The sequence below is a fragment of the Lepisosteus platostomus genome, chromosome 7 (genome assembly GCF_059453375.1).
Source record: "Lepisosteus platostomus isolate fLepPlt1 chromosome 7, fLepPlt1.hap1, whole genome shotgun sequence".
In the NCBI taxonomy this organism is placed as follows: domain Eukaryota; kingdom Metazoa; phylum Chordata; class Actinopteri; order Semionotiformes; family Lepisosteidae; genus Lepisosteus; species Lepisosteus platostomus.
Genome location: NC_142617.1, coordinates 58,342,711 through 58,365,739, shown reverse-complemented (window position 1 = coordinate 58,365,739; position 23,029 = coordinate 58,342,711). Strand labels below are relative to the sequence as shown.

The following is a 23,029-nucleotide window of genomic DNA, read 5'->3' as shown; positions in this document are numbered from 1 at the left end:
ATCATCTGTGATTTTACAGTGAAAGAGTTACAAAATACTTAAAATAAGCCATGTGCTTATTTTACAATAATACACTGTCATGATGCTACATTGCTATGATCATAAAATCAAAGGCATAACTTAAAAAGTCTGCTGTGATGCACTTCAGTGGGGTCTCTTTGGCATGAGAGTGAAATATAAATGCAATGAATTATCATCAGCAACATTAACAATAATATTAAAGTGCAGACCAGCTTTCTTTGTCAATCCAGTGAGACCAACCAGCACCCTGTTCAGACAGATGATCTAGAGCCACGCCTGATCCCTGGTCCCCCTACCAATCATCATGCAAGCCAGGACTAGAACCCTAGAGGAACCATACTACACTATATATAGCAATTAGAAAATTAAATCCTGCAGACTGAATTAATCCACGAGAACCGACATGCAAGGACACGAGGAATGTGTTCATAAGTGACACATACTACAGTTATGTGCCTCCCACTTCCTCTTCTGCACATTCCTATCCTTTGTCAATAAAGAAATGAATGATTTAGGGGAAAAAAGACAGAAGAATTGTACAGCTATATTTAATGAATGGGATCGGCAGAGCATGGAGTGGGAGCTCACAGGATAAAACAGACCATGCATATTTAATGTAAAAACAGCTGAAATATTCATTACTGCTAATTATATGACGTGACACCATAGAATGGCCAGGAAGTGCTCATTTTTGTAGCAGTAATCACTGTACAATTCTGGCTGCTGCAGCATGATTACTGCCGTGACCCAAAAAGCTGGTGTTTCTCATTAATAGCCGTGCTAATTCATATGTGTTTATTAAAAAGAGCAAGAATCATAGACACCAGTTTGTTGATAATTACTGCAAATTCTGATCAAAGGAATGCAAAACTGGAAATCCACCCCTGAGAACTGGACTTCATCCTTTAGCCAGGATTACGTTTTGCAGTAAATAACAGCATTTTGTCAGCTAAAATCCTTAACAAATCTAACAATCATTCAAATAACTAATAGAAAAACACTCCCTCCCACCACTCTGGCAACGCTGCACAGTTATTACTGGAGCCGTTATCAATTTAAGATCCATATTGCTCTCAATAACTGACCCCACAAAAACATGCACAATCAGTTACATATCCGTGTAAAACCAAATAGAGCTATCAAGGACATATGGACAATGCTATTTTTATAAATGTACAAGCGTAATTTGAGCACAATTACAATGTGCACGCAGGGAGTATTGTTTTTTTTCTGTGTAATGACTATTTTCTAAATACTTTCATCCATTACGTTTTGAAATGAAAGCTATCCACTCATTAACAGGTCAGATACACCAAGTGAGAGGCGCAGGGGAGAAACGCATCAATCCCAGTTCAAAGAAGCCAATCATTTTGAAAGTGTCTCAGACTTAACCGGAGAAAAAAAACAACAATCCACCTTATTTGGGTTTGTGGATAGAACCAAACTGAAGGGAGGCACTGTCATTCACTGTCTTTATGGAGCAGGTCTTTTTTCTGCGTAATCAGGTTGGCTGTGTCAGAGGTCAAAGGGTCACCTGTCTGGATGCAGTTTGGTCCTTTCAGGAGCCTGTAAAAAGAAAGGTGCGTGGTTGCATTGCAAATAATGTGGGGATCCTGGCCAGGAGAAGTGATATTACATACAGTAGTTAGGCGTGCCTGAATCCTTTCATGGAGATCATATCAGCAGACAAGTAGCTACCAGGCAGAGCCTGTTAAAAACATGAAGCATTGTGGAAAACAACATCAAAATACAGTACATCCATCAGTGTGTTCTTACAATAATAGTTATTTATTGTGGGGGGAGAATTTACACTTTTTATACCTCCGTAACTGGAAAAAACAGATAAATAAAGCCTCATTACAAAAAGCTGAAATGAATCTTTCACACAAAAAAGATGCGAACTTTAACAATTCAATTTTTACATTTAATATTTACATAAGTTGTTTGCCCTTTTTTTTTTTACAAAGAATTCAGCATGAAAATAAAATGTACCTTTAGTACAAGCAAATCTTTATTTACTTTCAAAACAGAGGTATAAAACCTATTATGAGTCCTCCTGAGAAGATGGTCAATTAAATTCTAGTGCATTTCATGATTAGTACAAGGCTATACAAGGTCCTTCCATAACCTATACAACTGCGCATCACAAAGTACTGCTAAACTCACTTTTAAACTTTTGTATTAAACATTTTTTTTTCTGGTGGGCTTTCTTTAAAGATTGTCCCTGAAGAGAAGAGGGGGGGGGGGGGGGAAATCTCAAAATAAATGTATGCAAATGAAAGTCAGGATCCAGTTAAGGCAAACTCAGTGGTATTTCTGTTCACATAATGAACATATACCAGAATAAAAGAAGTCACTCTTTGAAAAACGTGTACTGTAATTTTTAGTTATATTATTCAGTCATGCCACCAGCATTAGAAAGCGATCATTTTCATGCAGATATGGGGTGAACATTCGTTAAGGACATTTCTAAAAAATTACAAAGCTTCCCTTTCCGACCCAGTATCGTTGGAGCTGACATTGGGAGCTTACCACAGCGCCCTCCTGTGGTTGAAGTAAGGCAGCGCAAGCATGTATTAACCAAGGCAAGTTATCAACCTGATTCATATTTAGCACCACATTTTAAACGAGACACTGACGCAAATAATTATAATAATAAAATGATTTTATGGGTGCACTCTTTTGCTGTCCAAATATGTGCTTGTTGTTTAAAATCTCAGCCACTAGTGCAGCTGAGAAGGGGGTTTAAGTTAGTCACTGAAATGTTCACCAATTTAACTTCTTATGAACGCTGAAATACCAAAAAGAATGTATGGGGAGATGTTAATTAAAAAATAATAAATTAACCAAAACAAAAACTCCAGGGACATCAACGCTTTTAGCATAGCACTGGGAGAAACAAAAACAGATGAAAGGGAGCTTTGGGGCTGAACAAATAAGAAAAAAACAAATGGCTTAAAAATGAGATAAAAGGGAATTTAGCTTTGTAAAAATACAGGTTTCACATCCATCATCAGATCCGATTCAAGAATGCCATTTGGTTCTCCCTGTAAACACGAATTGGTCTCTCCTGTCTTTCCTCCGAGTCTGACACCTGACCAGCAGGCAAGAAGACCCAGTGCTGGGTTCACATGGAGCACTGCTCAACGGGCCCTGATGCAGCAGGACCGGCTCCTCCGTTTCTAGCCCTTTAGTTGTGGAAAACAATCATCAGCAGATCAGGAAAAAGCCCCCACAAAAAGGAAAGCATGAATTTTGTTTGGATCATATCTAGTTTTTTTAATTCTATTAATTTTTTTAAAGTCTTTTGCCTCCCCTCCACAAAAAAAAGTCTTCTTATCCGTCCATTAAACTGGAGCATGGCAAGAGCCCTCCTTTTTCAAGAGCATGAGCTTCACCATGTGGTAGAACAGAGTATTGCAAATACTACCTGGAATAGTAGTAGAAGGAAAAAAAACAATTGAGTGCCAAAACATCTGAAGGAGGCAGTCCTTCACATTTTTAAACGAGGCACCTTCAGTTACTAAGATTAATATTTCAGAAGACTGAACTATCAGCCAAACAAAATTCACACTTTTCAGTACTTTAAATATACAACGAAACTACGTACTGAACATCAGAGAAGACACCACTTCAAAGATACAAAATGTGGAAGAAAAAGTGGAATTGATTGTCGTTCATTTTAAAGCAAGAAGTAGCATCACTTGTAACAGAGTGTACTTTTAAAGTGCTCTGCAGCATCAAACCATGATAAATTTGCATTGAGATGATTGCAAAAAATAAATCTTTAAAATGTCTCTCATCCTCACCATATGATGGGAAAAAAATCCACCTAAAATTAAATACATCTTAATGGTCCTCTATCTTCCACTTTCTTAAAATATACATTACATTCAAAAGTTAACTGTAAGAAACTACACAACTAACTTGTCTGAATATGAACATTTTAACAGCAATAACAGGAAACAGTGTTCAGCACTCCAGACAGGACAGGATCTAGCTGGACTCTCTGCAGTCCTGCAGCCCCAACAGACTTTTTCCTAAGGAGGAAATTCTGCCTGAAAGAAGAAAGCCCATCAGGGACGCACCAGTGCGCAACGTCTAAACCAGCACTTCTTTCTCCTGGCTGGAATCATTTAGTTCCACCTCAGGTTGGGGAACCTTGCTCCAGGGAAACAGACATCCCCAGCCCACACTCTGCTTGTTAAGCACAGTTTTACCGCAGGCTCCCCAGAACACCTTACTGTGCCTAATTAAACTAATTAAATGGGACTCCACTACCAGCTTTTGCTTTGTTCAGTTTCACTTTTTTTCTTGAACTAAAGGACAGATTGTGTCATTTCCTTTATCACCTGATGGTAAGTCACATTGATCCATTAAACACAGAATGCTACAGTATTACTGAGTATTGGAAACACTACACTGCGCCTATTAGGTTGCTATACAAAAACGCAGAGAAATATCCTTTCCTCCATTCAGGAAAACCTGCTCTTTCTAATGGCATCGTTATTAGAAATTGTATCCTTGAAACGTGGCTCTAAGAAATAGCTTCTCAATTTGTGAATCACATGCTGTGAAACAATTTTCACTGATGGTTCTAACTTAAATATGCTATACTGTTAGCAATCACTGGTACTGCTGTTAACATTGACACAAACCTCAGTGGAAACCTATTTTTAAAACTATTTGAAATGATTATCCAGTACTCAATGATGTGGACCTTCAATACTTTCCAGAGAAAGAAGACCGCTGACTCAATGATTTTGTTACAGTGCGACACACACTAGCTTTGCTTACACAATAACTATTTCCGACGAGACGAATGTTTATCTGCTAGGCCACTAGTTTTCTCATGTGAACAAGCTTATTAACTGTGAGCAAACACTCTGCAGAAAGTACTGAAACAGAGCGCTCCACACTTCTTAATGCAATCCCAGTGAACTGGGGTGACTGTGCATTGGTGTCAGGCAAGGGTGTAGCAGGGTCCACTGCTGTCCTCTGTTCCCTCGAACCCAGATCTTAGCTGTGGAGGAGGAGGAGGGGTGAGGGTGGCACTGGCTGCTGGCAGCACCGGCTGGACCCCATGATATGCTGGTACAGATGCCAGGGGAGCAGAGCACCATATGATAGTGGAGGATGCAGCAGCAGGTCAACAGAAGATCTCCCCCTCTGCTGGAGCTTCAGAGACAGGGGTGTGCGGCAGATCTGCGGAAGACAATGGCTGGTCAGCACAGAGGCAGCTAGGCCCTTTACCACTTGATCAGCAGGTGAGTTCACTTGCAAAAACGCACATCGACTTTAACTCGCTTCTTGTCATCACCCAAGTAAGAGCAAAAATCACATCTAACATTTCGTATGGCTTTTATTCTTGAACGACAGTGACCTCGACCCCATCCCTTTCCCCTGACGGCTCCTGCCACCCTGCCAATGGAGCCAAGCGCCAGCCCCTTTCAGCGCAGGCCAGCAGCAGGGGACTGCAATTCTCACGTGCCACGAAGCAGTCCCAGTACCACTGAAAACTTTGACTTCTGGTCCTTCCTATGATTCTAAATGTGTTTAGTAAGGATTTCCTGGTCCTAAAACGATACAACACTGCCAGTGCCCATGGGCAGGTGATCTATACGCCACGTACCCGCCGCTGGGGAGAGCTGCCCTTTGCCCTTCTTCTTCTTCTTGTCCTTCTTGTCCTTCTTGTCCTTGGAGCGGGCCAGCTGCAGCAGGCGGCCCGGGATCTGGTTCTGCCCCTCGCTGCCCTGGGCCTTGAGGCTCTGGTTGAAGGCGAAGGGGTTCAAGTTTTTCCCCTTCTGCTTGGAGTCTGTCCTGGTCAGCGAGTCCGTCCTGGGCGACGAGGACAGCTCGCACTCCGCAGGGTCCCGGTCCAGGGAGCTGGTGCTGTGGAACTTCAGGGACTCGTCCGAGGTGCTGGAGGGCGTCCTGTGTTTCCTTTTGTCCTAAAATTCCAGCAAAACAAAATAACTCTTTGAATGATTTTTTTATGTACTAGGCAGGATGCACTGACATGTACAGCACAGAACCTGCGGCTACTTGCTGTTTGCTTTAGTTTTCCTCACTGGGCTTGATATTAGGCGGAGCAGCGGCTCTGTGGCTCAGGATCTGCGCCTGTGGCTGGAAGGTTGCCGGTTCGAATCCTGCGGCCGGCAGTGGAGTCCTACTTCGTTGGGCCCCTGAGCAAGGCCCTTAACTCCAGCTGCTCCAGGGGTGCCGTACTCTGACCCCAAGCTTCTCTCCCTGTCTGTGTGTCTCATTGAGAGCAAGTTGGGGTACGTGAAAAGTTCCTGATTCCCGATACAAGAAACCGTATATGGCCAATAAAGTGATCTTAATTACAAATTTTGTGCATCTTATATATCTATTTAATGGAGCAATTTAAGATGCATATGAAAACATCCGCGTGGGATTAGGCACATCAGTTCAGGAAGGATATTGGTCTAACGTTATACAAGTGTATCCAGGGATGTGCACACACGTGCCACACATTCTGGATCACACACTCTGAGTGTACAAGGCCGGTCATGTGCAGATATTCCTACAGTGACACGCACACCGAGGTGCACACTCGTGCACTGAGGCCTGGGCTGCGAGGAGCCGGCTCTCACCTCCGTCTGCTTCAGCTGCTCGATCCTCTCCAGGTCCCTGCGGACCTGCTCGCGGTCCCGGTCCAGCTGCCGCTGGGCTGCCCTCAGCCGCTCCAGATCCCGCTGGTACTCGTCCTTGCGGCCGCGCAGCTCCTCGCGGTCCTGCTCCAGCTCGCGGCGGCCGCGCTGCGCCTCCTCGTCCAGGCGCTGCAGGTGGGCCTCGCGCTGCGCCAGCTCCCGGTCGCGCGCCCCCCACTCGCGCTCCCGCCGCCGCCGCTCCTCGGCGTGCGCCGCCTGCTGCCGCTGCAGGTTGGCCAGCTCCTGCCGCTGCTTCTCCAGGCTGCGCTGCTTCTCCTGCTCGATGAGGGAGTTGGGGCGTGAGGAGGGCCGCGAGGCGGGGCGCTCACTCAGGGCCTGCCGCTGGTCCTCGATGAAGGTGTCCTGCTGGACCACGACGGCCTGCGAGACACGAACACGAGCATCACTCCCTGTCTGGGGAACAATTGCCCAGGCCCAGCAGAGTCCTGACACGCAGCTGCCGGACCAGCTGCCTCCAGCAGGGGTCGCCACTGGGCAATACAGGCTCTCGCCCAGACAGCCCTGCCTCCAGCAGGGGTCGCCACTGAGTAATACAGGCTCTCACCCAGACAGCCCTGCCTCCAGCAGGGGTCGCCACTGAGTAATACAGGCTCTCACCCAGACAGCCCTGCCTCCAGCAGGGGTCGCCACTGAGTAATACAGGCTCTCACCCAGACAGCCCTGCCTCCAGCAGGGGTCGCCACTGAGTAATACAGGCTCTCGCCCAGACAGCCCTGCCTCCAGCAGGGGTTGCCACTGAGTAATACAGGCTCTCCCCCAGAGCGCAGCCCAGACAGCACAATCATGCAATGGTAATAAATACAGCACACAATGGCACAAGGAGTGTATCAAGGTCAATTTACAATATTTGAAAAGAAAGTATCAAGCTAATTCCTACAAATTAGGAAGTGCACAATTTAAGCTATTGGAAATTGAACAGTTAAAATGCATCAAGAGATTCTGCACTGTGCTCTAGAGTCGAACCCAAAGAAAGAGTAACATCTTCCCAGCATTACCTGCAATACACTGAGCAGCTCATGAAGGTGTGTGACGCTGTGGAGGACCTGCTATAGAAGAGAACAAAACACCACCTTACTACAAAAGGAAAAAATACAATGCATATCACATTTTAAGATCATGCGTTTTATTTTAATTCATGACAGATATCACACGGAAGTGTTACTCCGTGCCACAGGGAGAAGAGCGCAATCTTTGCTGCAGGCTTTGTGCAGGATCGGAATTCACTAGCCCCCCCATAGATACTGAAAGCACCGTGATCCCAGTTAAACCCACACAGCTCCCGAAGTGGAAACACCAACCTCGCTGTTTCTTTTGAGCAGCAGCAGCAAGTTCGCATTCCCGCCCTGTGGAAAACAAACACAGCGCAGCTGAAGGATTATGGATGTTGAAGGGAAGGCTAGCAGCCAAAAGCCTCTAATAACAAGAAAGGAATCTAATCCCACCTGCTGGAAATAAATCAGCAGCTGTAATTACGGGCATTAAACTACATGTCTCAAACACATCAAGGGGTATTTGTTGCCCTTAATGAATACTTATTCATTTTCATACATTTATTGAATTCTTGTGGTGCTTGCATTGTTAATGCACCTCACTTTCAAAGAGGAAAGAGTGCAAGAATATAGACTAAATCAATACAAAACTCAATAGCCTTCTTAATGTGACAGTGTAGCCCATTTATGGTTTTCCAAAGCCTTTGTCTCCAGACAGGTCTATTGAAAGTAGAGAGCAAGTCTACTCTAAATTTGGATGGCTGTTCAGAAGGAGCACAGTAGAAAAGTCTGAGCAGAGCTTACTACCTTCTTTAACACACTGTCTGATTCAGTCCTGCGAAGATCAGGCGACTCCTCTCCCTCATCCTTCTCCCCATCTAAAATAAATATTTCTCAGAATTAACGCAGCGCTGAGGCAAGTCTGTATAGTAAGCAGACCATTTAATTTAGTCTGATCTGAAAGAATTGCAATCTGTCACCATAAAAAAAAAAACAAGAGGCGTAATCTTACTTTTGGAAGCGTTCATCTGGTGACTGTCGAAGCCCCCGAAGGTTTCTGCCCTTCGAGGCAGCAACACAGGCCCCACACTGCCCTCCGCTTCCAAATTACTGGACACCTGCTGCCCCACCGCCCCACCCAGACTTCCACTGACAAGCGTCTGCAACGTCTCCACTGAAAGAGAGATCAGCGGACACATTAGATTGCATTCACATCTGCATGACACTGCAGACTTTAAACACATGACTCCTTTAATCACAAAAAGGCTTTGATGAGAGTGGTCAATCTCCCCCATCAGGCGAAGTCTGCCACATCCAGTGAATGCTTTCGAGGAACAAAAGCAAGAGATGATGCAATACAGAAAGTACATTTATTTGACCTCATGAAGAAATGTGATTGGCTGAAAACTGTCTTCGATTTGATCTAGTAGATCTATTCCACACTAAAGGTACACTGATTCTAATTACATTATAAGCAAGGAACCAGTGGCCACAGCTCTACATTCCTGCCCAAGTGTGTTTGAGTTGTTTGCGTATTGACCACTTTGGGCATTACAGGTCAGTGTCTGTGGGCAGAATGTTAGGGCTAACAAGGATACAGGCAAACAGCTGGCTCTTCTAGGCTATAAAATACAAGAAATCAGGTATATTTAGCACCTGGCTAGTATTTACTCATTTTTCACAGAGTAATATACGTACTCATCTTAGTACAGACCAGTGACCTATTGAGAATCAAGACTGTTTTCAATACTCAAATTATTTAGTGCTTTGAGACTTCTAATGAAACTTTCTGAGCAGCTGAGGAATAAAATGCGCTGAGTAATGTCTCCTAGTGCTGTACTTTTCTGTCTGCTGGTCGTGAAGCTTGCCCCTGAAAGAGCAGCTGGCGGTCAGCTGGCACAGACCTTCCTTCAGCGCGTCCTTCATGATGGACTCGCCCTTGGGCACGTCGTCGCTGCTGGCTCTGAAGAGCGTGCGGGTCACGGCGCCGGGGGCGCCCTCCTCGGGCCGGCCGCCCTCACACATGTCCCGGAAGAGCCGGACCTTCTCCTCCAGCAGCGTCGCGATCTGCCCGTCCTTCTGCCGCAGCAGCTCTGCGGAGACAAGCGCAGCCTCAGAGAGACAGAGCTCGATCCTGGCGGGGCCCGGGGACGAGGGGAGGGAATCGCTTCACTCGTCCGTGTCCTTCTCCTTTCCCCAATTCAATGTAACTCTGTTATATGATATCTCAAGGAAACTGTTTAAAAAACCTTCCAAAAACAACTCTTAATACATGTTTACAGCCAGCCTTAAATTCACTCATTTTTTTGCTATAATGCAATTAATAGACCTCGTTACAATCTCATCCAAATTTGGATTTCTTAAGAGTTAATTACCCGAGTCAAAGCTGCCAGCTATAAAAACTGATACAAAGAAACGAATCGGCAGTCTAGGGCGCAAAACCGATAACTGTTCTGAACATTTAGGTAAAAGGGACTTTCTAAATTCTGCACATGAAACTGCAGTTTAAACAAAGCACAATGTGTCAGAGATCACGTCCGCAAGGGGACTTCAGAATACCTCCAGAAGGAAAACAAAGCTCGGCTCACATTTAGAAGAGGTCATATTGATAAATCTGAATGATGTATTCTGAGGAGTTTGGTTACGCCAGTAACACAAACCACCATTTACAATATCCTTAAAAGGTAAAATTTATAGATGGAGACAGAACTATAATTTTTTCTCAAAGTTTTTTTAAAAAAAAACAAATCCTACTTATACTGGAAAAACTAATCTGATCTCAAAAATAAAAACGATTCTTTAAAAAGCTGCCAACCTTGTCAGGTTCCATTACTGTGACATTAATAGTCTGCATTTTTTCAGGATTGTACAAGGTCTCAAGAAAAATGAACTTGCAAATATCTAAGATTCTACAAATAAAATCTACACATCTTTTAAACATTTCTATGCTAGTTATTCTGGTATTAGAATGGCCATTTCTCTTACCTCTCATCTCTCTTGCTTTTGTTTCCAAGATCCTCTTATCCTCTTCAGTTTCACTTGGAATTCCTTCATCATCATCCTTCTCCCTGCAGAGTAAAACTTTGATCAACATTCAAACCAAATGGCAGGAATGATGTATTCTACAGTGTACAGTGCCAAAACATGTGCGCAATTTCTAGGTTGGACTGTATTTGCATATATAGTATAAGTAAACACAATCAAAATCTCCAAAAAAGTCTTAATAAACTTTTTAATTAACAAAATGATCCACCAGCAAATATCCATGTTTGACTATGTGAACCCTTCAGATTTAGTAATTGGTAGCACACCCTTGAGCATAAATGTGTTCAACTAGATGATTCATCTAATTGTGATGTCTTTTAGGAATTGTGATCCTTCTTCCTTAAAGACCAGCTCACCTCAGGTCCTGCCATATGAGTCAGAGGGGTTTTAAATTGGGACTTTGACTTTGCCAATCATAAACATGAAATTATGTCTCCCTCAGCCATTCTCTTATAGATCTGCGTCCTGTTTCATGACCCACTTTCAGCTCAGCTGACGAATGGCTGGCCATGACATTTTCAGATCCACAGTTTGCTGCTATGGTGCCAAATTCATGGTTCCATCAAGGATGACAAGCCATCCTACACAGACAAGAAAGGAGCTCCAAACCATGATGTGCCTACCACCGTGCCAGATGGTTGGGATGAAATGTATCTCAAAGTTTTGTTCGGAAAACATTCTTCTACTACTCTCGTGGATTGTTCAGGTGATCTTTGGCAAATTAGAGATGGCCAGCAATGTTTATTTTAGAGAGCAATGGTTTCTTCCTGGCTATCCGCCCATGAAAACTCCCTTTTAGTCTTTTTCTGATGGTTGAGGCAAGAATACTGACCAATAGCCAAAGTGAGAGAGGCCTGCAGATCATAAAATGGGGCTATTTGTGACTTTTGAGACAATTTTCCAGGTTACACTTGGGGAGATCCTGGAAGAATGATTGCTCCTGGGTAGATTCACCATTGTACTGAACACTTTATACTTGTAGACTGTCTGACAGTGAATGCATCGAGTCCCAAAGCTGTCCCAAAGAAAATGTGTGATAATCACCTCCATATTGGTATGCATCAACTACTCTTTTTCTGAGGTCTTTATCATGGAATGACACTAATAATACACATGGAATAACAGGTATTTCCTCTAACTTGTAAGATTCTCATGGTTTACCGTTCACTTAATTCACATACACTAATACATGCCTTGTGGGCGGGTGGGTCACCTTGGAGGCCAATCCTGAGATGGACTGGCATCCTATCCAGAGCGTACCCTGCCTTGTGCCCGTTATTTGTCATTATGGGCTCCAGCTGGATGTTCGTAAGTATGGACTAATCAAAACCTACAGATTTCAAGCACGGTTTGTGCATCAGAGCAAGCAGCTGTTAAAGTGGCATCTCCGCCCTCTGTCTCCCTGAGGGTCAGAGGTCAGCCGCCCACCAGCGACTCACATGGAATGCATGGCGTCCTGGATCAGCTGCATCCAGGCGTTGCGCTCCTCCTTGGAGCTGGCGTGGACCTCCACCATCTCGGGCTTCTCGCTGCCCGCGGTGATGAGGAAGAGGCCCTTCTCTTCATTCGCCACCTCCCGCACGATCAGCTTCTGCAGCGAGATCACCGTGGCGCGCTGGTCCTGCAGCACACAGGGCACACAGGGGGAGAGAGGTAAAGCCCAGGCCGCGACATGGAGGACTGGGCTCGCGTCACCGAGCAGAAGGACACACTTGCCCACAGAGGAGAGCCGTAGAGCACACAAGTCCATCCATTTCTGCCAACCACCTTATCAATAACTTATGGTTAAACATGTTTTATTTAGACAATAGTGCCAGAAATAGAAGTGCTTCTAGAGTTAAAGCTGTGAAAACTGCTACATTCCAGACCTAGCCCACCAAAAAAAACCTGTATGAATTTATTTGAAGATAAGCAGTTCAGATAAACTGGATGTATTCTTGCACTAACATGGTTTTTGCTCTAAGAGCTGTCAACTGATACCCCCCCTTCCACACACCCCCCTACCTAATTTGTAAGACAAGAGGGATGCTGTATGGCTGAGGATTGTAATCTATAGACCACATTTATTAATGACCTGAATGATTTGTCCTCTATTTCCCTTTTAAGCCTAACTGCCAAAGATTCTACTATAGGCCCATCACAATACACACAGACACGCAGATCATGCAACAAGGAAACTCATAATACTGCTTTCACTTCCACAGACACTTTATGGAAATGGCTTTAGAAGAATTCAATTCAGTCATTAAAATGGTTAGACTCTTTGGTGAAAGCATGGAAAACAACATCTTGTGTAACTAATGGATCACATGCCTCAGATCTGCCAAGCACTTTACTATGCCAACATTACATTGTTTTATTAAAACCAGAATCTAAAACAGCATTGCGTGGCAGTGATAATTATGCAATGCACTAGCAATAGCCTAGAAAGGATGTGTGTTGTAATTCTCAATTATGAAAAGCTACTAGCTGCTTCTTCAGTTCAGGGCACAGAATAATGTGAAACATACCAATGAAGCAAATACATATTTCTGATCTTTTTCTTGAAGGAACACGAAGACACCTGCAAAGAGCAGCGCCTGGACATCTACAGAGAAACAAAGAGAAATTGAATCAAAACCCACATCATGAAAGACACCTCTATATTGAGAAAAAAACAAACCACCTTCAACTTTGGGCACAAGGGATCTCTTTCAGCAAGAAAGAGTCCAGCACACGAATGGGGACAGGCAGGGCGGCGTGTGAAGCACAGGCTGGTCTCTCTCACCCTTCAGCCTCCCGGCAGAGTTCTTGAGCTGCAGTGGCCCGTCGTGGATCAGTTTCCTGCGCAGGAGGTCTTCCCGGGCAAACATCTGGCCGCTCTTCATCCTCATGATGGACTTGCTGTCCGTCCGACTGTAAATCTCCTTCAGCCGTTTCTTCTTCTCGTGCTCGTTGACCTTGCTGTCCACGGCTGCGATCACCTCCTTCACCAGCGTCAGCGCCCGCGACAGGTCCGCATGGTCTTCTTCGTTCTCTGCATCGACAGACAGAGGCGCAGCTTAACGTGCTGATGGCAGCCTGGCGGGGCGGGGCGGCTCATGCACACCCTGGAGTAACGGGTTCAATCCACGTCCCAAGATATGCAGAATTCTGCAAAGCTCACAGCAGACTTACGGAATTTCCATTTATGGGGGTCAATTGGCTTTTCACAATACAGGCAATACAGTGGAAAGAAACTGGTATTTTACCAATAGTTTACTATGAGTGGCTTTAGTGAAGCAAAAAACTCAAGAGCCTATAAACTCTATAACCCAAGGTGGTGGCTCAGCTGCGAGGTAAGTCTCAAACCGCTGGCAGCCGCTCCTGGCAAAGAACCAAGGTCCCCTCATTCACAGCTACCAGGAACCAAATAAGAAGAAGAATTTGTGTTTATATAGAACTTCTGGTTTCAAAGGATTCCAAAATGCTTCACACACAGGAGGCAACCCACTACACCCACATTCATCCTCCACTGGAGTGTACCACCAACTGGGTGACGCACAGCAGCCACTCTGCACAGCAGATCAGGGGGAGGGGTGACAACTGCTTCTCCAATGTCATTTAATGGGAAATTTATAATGGCCAGATTTTACAAGACCAGAAAGGACACCAGGCTTAACACCTCTATTGTTATGAACGGTGCCAATGGAGCTTCAACAACTAAGTAGTCAGGACTTTGTTTTAACATCTAATCCAAAGGACGGCACCTTCCACAATAGTGTGTTCCAGATTGAAGACCCAGCACCGGTGGTCCAGCAGCACCAAATACAGCAGCAACCTTGTCTTGCTTAAAGGTCTCCTATTCCAGTACTCACCAGGCCCAGCCTAGATAAGTTACTGAAATCTGATATGTCAATAAGATGCAGTGACCCCATTCTGTAGGAGAGCCTCACCTTTGGTGTGCTGTAGTATCCTCTGCAGTAGCACTGGATACTTCGTTATCCGTTGTGTTACTAATAATATACATTCAGGAATGCCCAGTCTTCGAACAATCGGTAAAGACATTTTTTTCTAAAAAGAGAAAAGAAAAAATGTTGCCTTTTTATGATAAAGTTTTCCTTAAATAGATAAGCAAACAACCTAAGCATGAAAAATTTAGAAAAAACAATTAGACATTTGTGTCATTTTCAACATCAAGCCTATATGGCATTTGACAGATTTGGCTGGTATTAAAGAGAAAATCTTAAGTTTAATTATTAACAGCAGACGGTGATTGTCTTGTTTATCTGAGTGAGAGTGACCTTTTATCTTTGTTCTCATGGTACTAATCATATATTTTAAAAACAATTTGGCACCAATTTACAATTTTCGTGTCAGTTACTCTGTGATGTGTGAGATACTAATTTCAGCGTTGCCTTCTGGCTAGAAAACAAATGTAAATAACAACAATAAAAGAGAACAGTAAGAAAACGTAAATCATAAGACATTTAATAAATACATATTCACATTACCGTAACAAATGCCTGGAAGCGTTTATCTTTGGCACAACACTCCTTATAATAGTTCACTGCCTCATTGTGTCGGCTGCAGAATTTGCCATATATTTTCTTCATGCGCTCAGCACTGGAACCTGTAAACTGTGGAACACTCATTTAAGCAGATCATTCTCACATGAATGCCAGCAAGACATTAAAATACATCCAAGGCTTGTTGCAACAAACACATACAGTGTCTTCTTTTCACTAGGAAGTATACACTTTTTCCATTTCCTCCGACTGTGAATCAGATCCGCTCAGTACTGCAAGTTCCCTGCCCCTACAGGAGAAGCGCAGGCCGCACTCACACATGAGCCGCCATCTGCCTCTCTCTGCAGCGCAAGCTCACAGCACACACAGCAAAATCAACTGTCAGATGGAGGAGTGAAGGAGACGATCCCCACTAATAATACAGATAACCTGGCAGGCCAGAGAAGCTGCTGTAGCCGAGAATGCCTCCACGCAATCCGAATATCCAGTCCACATAAACACCTTTGTCTTAATCCAGCTTCTGTCTTCAAACAGAACAGACAGCCAGTCGTAACGTGGTACTCCCCTGTCCTTACCTGGTTGACAAGAATATCTCCTATTTTTCTAATGACAAATCCTCCATCCTTCCCCTCCGTGCGGGACTCCTGCTGAGACTCCCTCTTCCTCTCCAGGACGCGGCTGAAGAACTGCGTGTGAATGTCCACAAGATCGTCCAACACAGGGAATATCCGCTCTGTGTTCGTTTCCTGTTGCAGCTCTTTACAGAGCCCTTTGCTGTACACATCTGCCATGATCTTCAGCGTCCGAACGTGGTGCATCTCTGTCTGGATCAACTCTACAGGGAGACAGGGAGGAAAGCAAGATCGGTCAGCACCAGGCATCACACCTACAGTATACCATCCAACAAATCTGCTCTTCATTAAGTTGGATATGTTATACTTGGTCATGTGAACCAAGCCACACTTTCAGCCCTTTGTTCCCAAAGGCTCCTGCCCCTGGAAAGCATTGAGAATCTTTTTTGTTTAACTTGTCTTTCCTCACCTAGGTGAAAAGGGTAAGGTACTGTACCTAGTGCACATTACTACACCATCTGCAGTTCTTTTGGAAGCTCTGAACAGCAGCTGCCCTTACCATAGATGACATCCTGCCGTTTGATCATGTCCTTCTTGAGCTGCTTCACCAGCTTTTTGTCCACAATCATGCTCCACGAGTCGGCCTCCAGGTCCTTGGTGTCCGGTTCAAACTCCCCCATCAGCTGGCTGTCCATCATCTCTGTTCCTGGAACAGACAACAGCATGTAGCCTGGGGAGGAACCAAGCCTGTAGCCAGTGACAGCTGACCAGCTAGCTGCCATTACCCAACAGGGCCATAGGAATTCTGATTCAACACTTTAACGATTACAGTTATTTACATTTAACAAGGAGAGCTTTATTTGATAAACCCTACTAAAGACCAGGATTATCCTCTTTTTCTCAGTAGAAGATAGTCTGACCCAAGACATACGCATTCTGAAAAGTTCTGCTGATAAACAGTGGAATTGTCCAAGGCTTATAGATACAGCCAGACTTAACAGTTGTTAGCAACTGCTAAACCCCCACCCTTTACAGGTCCAAAAAAATAGCCTATAAAACACAACATGCTCTCAGGAACAAAGGACACGAGGCTTTAAAACTCCTCCATATTGTACTTTCTAACAGATTGAATATTAACTCCAAGAAAGCACCACATCAGAGAATGACTAGAATAAGACGTTTAAAGATGAATAACCCAGTACATTCCACCTTCCTTGTTTATACTTTTGTAAAACTAGCACACAGTGTAGGTTGATGAATTGTATACATGTCAGAGAGTGCAGAAGAGAAGAAGTCAAAGAGGGAAGATTTTTTTCCTCCTACTTTATAACAACCCACAGAAAATGTGTGTTAAATATTTTAATCCTTCAAGCCCTACATTCCTCAGCCTTGTCAGACGTACTCCTAGGACACACCACTATGGGAATGATGCAAGAAAATATGAGATAAGGCAGGAAATGTTATATTATGGAGCCCAGCAAAGCTTGACATAATTCAAATAAAAAGCCCCATCCTAAACTTAATAATGCTGCAGCAAAGTAGCAAACACAAAATTCAGCTCACACAAACACAGTCTTCATCTTCTGCACTAAAGCTTGGTTCAGATGTGCGTGTTGGGGAGCTCACTTTAATGCCATGCTGTTCTGACGTACAGAGCCACAATAAAACAGCTTTAGCCCCAGGATGCTCCACATCACTGCGGGGGAATCTCACCTTCGTCAGCCAGGGACTCGGTGGACTCGTTGACCTTGCTGGGCTTGTGCAGGGAGTCGGTCGACTGGGACAGGAACTTCATCCCTTTCAGTGGTATCTCATCATAGGCAGAGCTGGGGCGAGGCAAGAAAACAAGCTAGAAAATCACACTGGTATCCCAGTTTACTCAAGACCTCCCATAAACTCAGCACAAACTCTCGGCAGGAGGCAAATCAAAGTGTTAAGGGGGGGAAAGTATTCTAATCTTCAGTCTACTACATGTGCCCATTTCCTATTGCTGCTGTTTTGGAAGCACAGGCACTGCGATGAGCCCACAGAGGGAGGGGCAGGGCCCCGCTCTTACCCGGCGATGTTGCTGATGGAGATGCTCTTGGACAGGTTGCTGCTGTGGAAGGGCATCAGGCTGGTGTGCCTCCTGGGGGCGAGCAGGGAGTGGTCATCCGGGATGAAGACTGCGGACCGCGGGCGCTCCCGCGGCAAGGAGGCTGTGGAACACGGCAGAGGAGAGGCGATAAGGCCCAGCGGGGCACATCTCGGAGAGTTAACACGACGAGCTTCAGAAAGCGCACGGGCAGGACCAGGCAGCAGCTTACATTTATGTCTCATCGTGACGGCGGGCATGGAAGCGCTGTCGGGCACTGCAAATTGTTGCTTCTGGTGCTGGAAACAGAAAGGGCACAACACATGGGCACATTGCTCGAGTTTTAAGCAGTAATCGTAACTTACAATCTATCCACAGAACAGACATCTTGATAATGATTTGTAGATACCTTCTGAGGCAGCCAACATCTGCTAAAAATGAGGTAAGGGATTTTAAAAAATCAGCTTAATAAATTACACCATTTAAACTGCCCTTATTTCTGCACAAAAATTTCTGCTTTTCAGTAACTCACATTTTTCGTCTACACAGAATGCACTGTTTTTGACAACTGGAAGTCAGTTTTACCGATACACAAAGAGCCTTAACATGCTCCCAGGCACAAAAACATATCAATATAAGAGAATATACACAATATTTAAGTTCTGTGTCCATTATCTCCGTTGTTGAACGGACAACACAACAGTTGAAGGGCCTTACCTTCACTTTGACCTTGGTGCAGCTGGGAAGGTTTTCTCTACAGCCCTTGTGGACATACGCGTTGCAGGCTAAAGAGCGAAGAAATACACATCAGCACAGGGTTGACACATGGAAAAGTACAGCAATATTTTTTAAAAAAAGCACTTATCAACAGAATGCAGATATCCCTCAAAATCCTTTATTAAATAGGTAAAAAGACCTGGGGACAAAAGATTAGTTGAAATATAAAAAATAAACTCCCCCATAATGCAACAAAGTTCAGCCTCTTGTCTCGGGCTATAAGCCCACATACTTCAAGATATGTTCTGATTCTCCCAGGTTTCCTTGTGACCGTCTCCTCTAACAGAGCTACGAGTTTTTATTCCACTCCAGAGCACTGTAATGCTGTCAGCACCATGGTTATCTAACCCAGGGAGGCTACGTTTCTGAAAAACAAACATCCTCTTGGTTCAGCTATAATACATTTTTTTTTCTTGATGTATATTAGCCTAATCTAAAACACAGCACTGTATGTATATATAATCCCTATCTAAGATTAGTTTAGTCAACACAAGAATGATGACTCCCACAACCATACTTACGATATTCTTCATGATATTACACACACCACTGCGTCAACACACTTGTCACAACTTTTAGAGATATTTTAATAAGATAAAAACTTTAGTCTGAAAAGAAAATGTACTACACATACCATTTTCAAGTCATTTACAGTTGGTACCTTTCCTGTAATAACTGCCACTTCACCCAAGCTAGATAGCATTCAGTAAAAACTGGACTAAAGTGTCACTACACCAACATGAAAGTACTATAACACATAATCTGTTTAATCTCAAGTAGAAACATCTCTTGCAACCGTAGTAAGAGCTGCATTACTTTACCCATAGAGATGGAACCATGTTCTTACTAATTTCTCTGAATATCTTACCTTTAACAGCCTTTCCAGTATGAATAACCTTCGACCACATGAAGGAAAAAATGTCTTATTTACTGAACATAGTTACAACAGACACACCCAGTTAAAGGAACAGGATCCCTTTTTACTCTGAATGGGTCATAAAATAGCCATAATACCAGGGAATCTTTAATCAGAGTAGTATCTTGTGTACTGAGCACCAAGAGTCTGGGCCTCACACCCACAACTCTACTGACTCAGGCTGGGAATCCAGGGGGTGTGTGAGACTATGGCAGCTGGAAAGGTCAAGGGTTAGAAAGCAGTCATCTGACCTCTCTGAATTGTACAGTGAACACTCGAGGTCTGGAGCACTCACATTCTCGTGTCAATGCAGAAAACAATGCTACAATTGCTGTAATGCTGTTGATGTTTTTAGTCTGTCAATACAGATAGCTTGAAAGATATAAATATTAAAATGTGTAGCCTCAAACAGCTGGCACAGTACAATTATTCCATGCCGCTTCTGCACCTGTAGTGTAAGTATCACCATCTGCATGAGCACAGTACATGATGTACAAGTCCAAGCTCCCCACAGGCTGCTGCGTTTGTGCCTGCTCCGTTTTGTGCATGGTGTTGTGTTGTAAGTGGTGATCATTGCAATATGAAAGGGCACAGAAATCCTGCAGTTACACAACACACATCTATGCACTTCCCTACATGCCTGCCCCCACAAGCTTCATACAATAGAGCGATGCAAGAAAACAATCCGTGTCGGAAACTCCAGCTTTAGTTATTAATGGCTGAAGTGAGACTAAACAGCAGGGTGTGTAGTGATGTCTTTTCATACTTGGCACAGTAGGGGTATGCGGGGTATGTCACAATTGCTATTACAGTGAGCTAAACAGATCGATAACGGCCCAACCAAAACAAAGCCTGCAGAAGATGTGCATTATGCACACAGCACACACATGGCCAGAATACTGGACTCCGGCGAAGACCACCTGACTTGACCAAGTTGGACCAGGGGCTACTTGAACACATTTTTCATTGGGTTCCCCAACTTTCGGTTCCTCGCAAAATGGGATCTTCCCAGACAAAGACTGGAGGGGGGCGTTTCTCTTCCTCTTTATCACTGGGTAACTGAGAAAGAGACAGGAGTCTGTACACAGTACAACACTGGCTGTCCCTTATCTCAGGAAAGCTCTAGCAGTTCCCTCACAATGCTCTACAATCTGGCTGCTATCACTCCGACTGTGCCTTATCACAAGACAGTCTTCAAAACACGGGCCAGAATGATGCAGACTTCGAGGTGAAGCAGATAGTTTATCGACTGTTATCGCACACTGTTAGTCATCATGTCACATGACGGTTATGTACAGGTGCAACATAACTCCAGGTCAATTACTGACCTACACTGGTAGAATGATGACTTACACATGTAATTTTCCTCAAATTCTGAACTTTGTTAGTATCAAGACGGCATACTGAAAAGCAGGTCTGGGTTCACCATGTGGGTAATGTTGGATGAGACTGCAGTTTTCATTCATGTAAGGATATAGAATGTAATTATTTTTACATTTGTAGGATAAAGGTTCTCTCTTTATTAAAATGACTTAACCTATGTCTTCACACAAATCTCGTCTCTACTCCCCACATGCTAAAATCGCCTCCCAATACAAAACCTTTGTTTCCAAAATACACATTTCTTATTTACATGTGGTGGAACACATTGATGTGTCCCAATGCAAATTCTCATTTTTTTTTCTCTTCTCTAAAATAAAATAACTAAAACATAATAGCTATGTGGTTAAAAAGGTGTGGGAGGCTATTTTAAGATTCCCTTCTCTTTACCATTTGCTGTATATTCTGGGCAAAAAGTAAATCTGACTTCATATGGATGACTCTACTTCGAGGCCAGCCAGGAAACTCCACCAAAAACAAAAATAAAAAAGGCAATCCTCACAACAGGGTCACCTTGTTTCAGAGCCCTCAGACATTTGGAACGGAGATCAGACCGGGAGCCAGTGTGAATGAGGTGACACTGGCTGATTTTCTCCACCAATTCTCATTGAGGTTCTCTGCTGCTGAAGCCCGAGAACAGAGTAGCATGAAGCTGATAAGTGAACCAAAGAGAGCGATCAAAACGGCATTAATATTGGAATATATCCTCTGAAATTAAGTACTACCAGGAACCATTTTTACAAACAATAAAGCCATTACCTCATCTTTCAGAACAAAATGGTAAAAAAGAAAAGGGGCAAAATACTTTCGCAAACTAGCTGAAGAACAGATTAAATTGGCAGATTGTTTTATCAAGAAATCAATAGAAAAGAGCCAAATTATCTTTTTTGAACTATTGGTAGGGTGTTCCCCACAAAAATACTGTATTAATGTCATGAAGGGGTACAAGAAACAGCACAACCCTGCTAGCCCATGACTAACAATTGATTAATTTCTAAAACGATGTGCACTCGAGCTCAAATCACACATTTGTTTTCAGTCACACAGAGTTATTAAGTTATGTAAAGCCTTGAAGAACTGAGGAAACGATAAAAATCTCCCGGCTGGGAAAAAAAATAATAATTGCACATATTTATAACTTTGTCAACGTATTGATCAAGTGCTATACTGAGAGACATTAAAAACAACAACAACAGCAAATGGAGCTGAGTCTTATTTCTAGAGGAATCCAAGAGAAATACGTTGATCAAGGCTACATCAGCAGTGTCTCCAACAATATTCCCATTACAAGTCCTGAACCTTCAACACTGCTCCAATCCACTGCCCCATTATTCAGGGTTTGGGTACAGTATATTTCTAAATACTACTAATTAAAGCAGAAGCCAGTTAAACTTTTTAAAAGTGGATTTACACCTCTTCTGTATTTCACAGCATGCGATGGTGTCTTCAACACTGCGGAGCTGAAAGGATCTGAAGGCTCCAGTGCTTTATTACATCACACTGGCTCCTGTGTAGAACCACAAATCTCACATTCCTGGAAGCTGCTCTTTGCCATTGATACTTCTACCTCCAAAAATCAGGAAGGCTATTTAAACAGACAAAACACAGCTGGTATTTCTAGGATGGTTCTTATTTGCTCTACTACAGTATGCGACGTATTCTATCTCATGCATACCACATGTAGAAGATCACCACACATACAGCCGAGCTGCTACATCCATCTAAAGGATGTTTCCTCACTGATGTATTAATCACCCATAACTGATATGGCCTTTGCCTGAAAGATGTGTGTGACACATGAAAGAATTCCCTATGAACGGATCAGAATCTGCTCATAATTAAGGAGAAAATGCCTGATATCCCATAGCCTGTAGGATATTACATCTGAACAGTGATGCATAAAACTGGAAAGCTGTTGTGCTGCTCAGAGTTACAGATCACAGAAAACAGATTCGCTGGGCCTGGGAACAAAGATTCAAGCCCCATAAGGGACCTAGACAAGCTTTCACTCCCACCCCCAACGTCGGAGGAAATAACAGCCTTTCTCCGTTTTGTGCAGGGAAAGATGGCAGG

At 43.7% G+C, this 23,029-nt stretch overlaps 1 protein-coding gene across 6 annotated transcripts in view; it reads right to left on the bottom strand.

Moving 5' to 3' along the window:
* Positions 1-1,786: 1,786 nt before the first annotated feature.
* The window catches only part of LOC148659324 (A-kinase anchor protein 13-like), a 117,785-nt gene continuing 96,542 nt past the window's right edge, over positions 1,787-23,029 (bottom strand). For all 6 annotated transcript variants that reach the window (XM_088641430.1, XM_088641429.1, XM_088641434.1 and 3 more), the window contains 20 exons: positions 18,601-18,668; positions 18,116-18,182; positions 17,866-18,007; positions 17,523-17,635; positions 16,369-16,515; positions 15,813-16,072; positions 15,223-15,348; positions 14,665-14,782; positions 13,518-13,766; positions 13,261-13,337; positions 12,190-12,371; positions 10,691-10,773; positions 9,610-9,798; positions 8,718-8,879; positions 8,513-8,583; positions 8,015-8,059; positions 7,712-7,762; positions 6,639-7,076; positions 5,654-5,972; positions 1,787-5,226 (listed from right to left, as the gene is read on the bottom strand). In XM_088641430.1, coding sequence (XP_088497556.1) covers positions 5,171-5,226; positions 5,654-5,972; positions 6,639-7,076; positions 7,712-7,762; positions 8,015-8,059; positions 8,513-8,583; positions 8,718-8,879; positions 9,610-9,798; positions 10,691-10,773; positions 12,190-12,371; positions 13,261-13,337; positions 13,518-13,766; positions 14,665-14,782; positions 15,223-15,348; positions 15,813-16,072; positions 16,369-16,515; positions 17,523-17,635; positions 17,866-18,007; positions 18,116-18,182; positions 18,601-18,668 — 2,963 coding nt within the window. In that variant the 3' untranslated portion in view covers positions 1,787-5,170. The remainder of the gene's footprint in view (positions 5,227-5,653; positions 5,973-6,638; positions 7,077-7,711; positions 7,763-8,014; positions 8,060-8,512; positions 8,584-8,717; positions 8,880-9,609; positions 9,799-10,690; positions 10,774-12,189; positions 12,372-13,260; positions 13,338-13,517; positions 13,767-14,664; positions 14,783-15,222; positions 15,349-15,812; positions 16,073-16,368; positions 16,516-17,522; positions 17,636-17,865; positions 18,008-18,115; positions 18,183-18,600; positions 18,669-23,029) is intronic.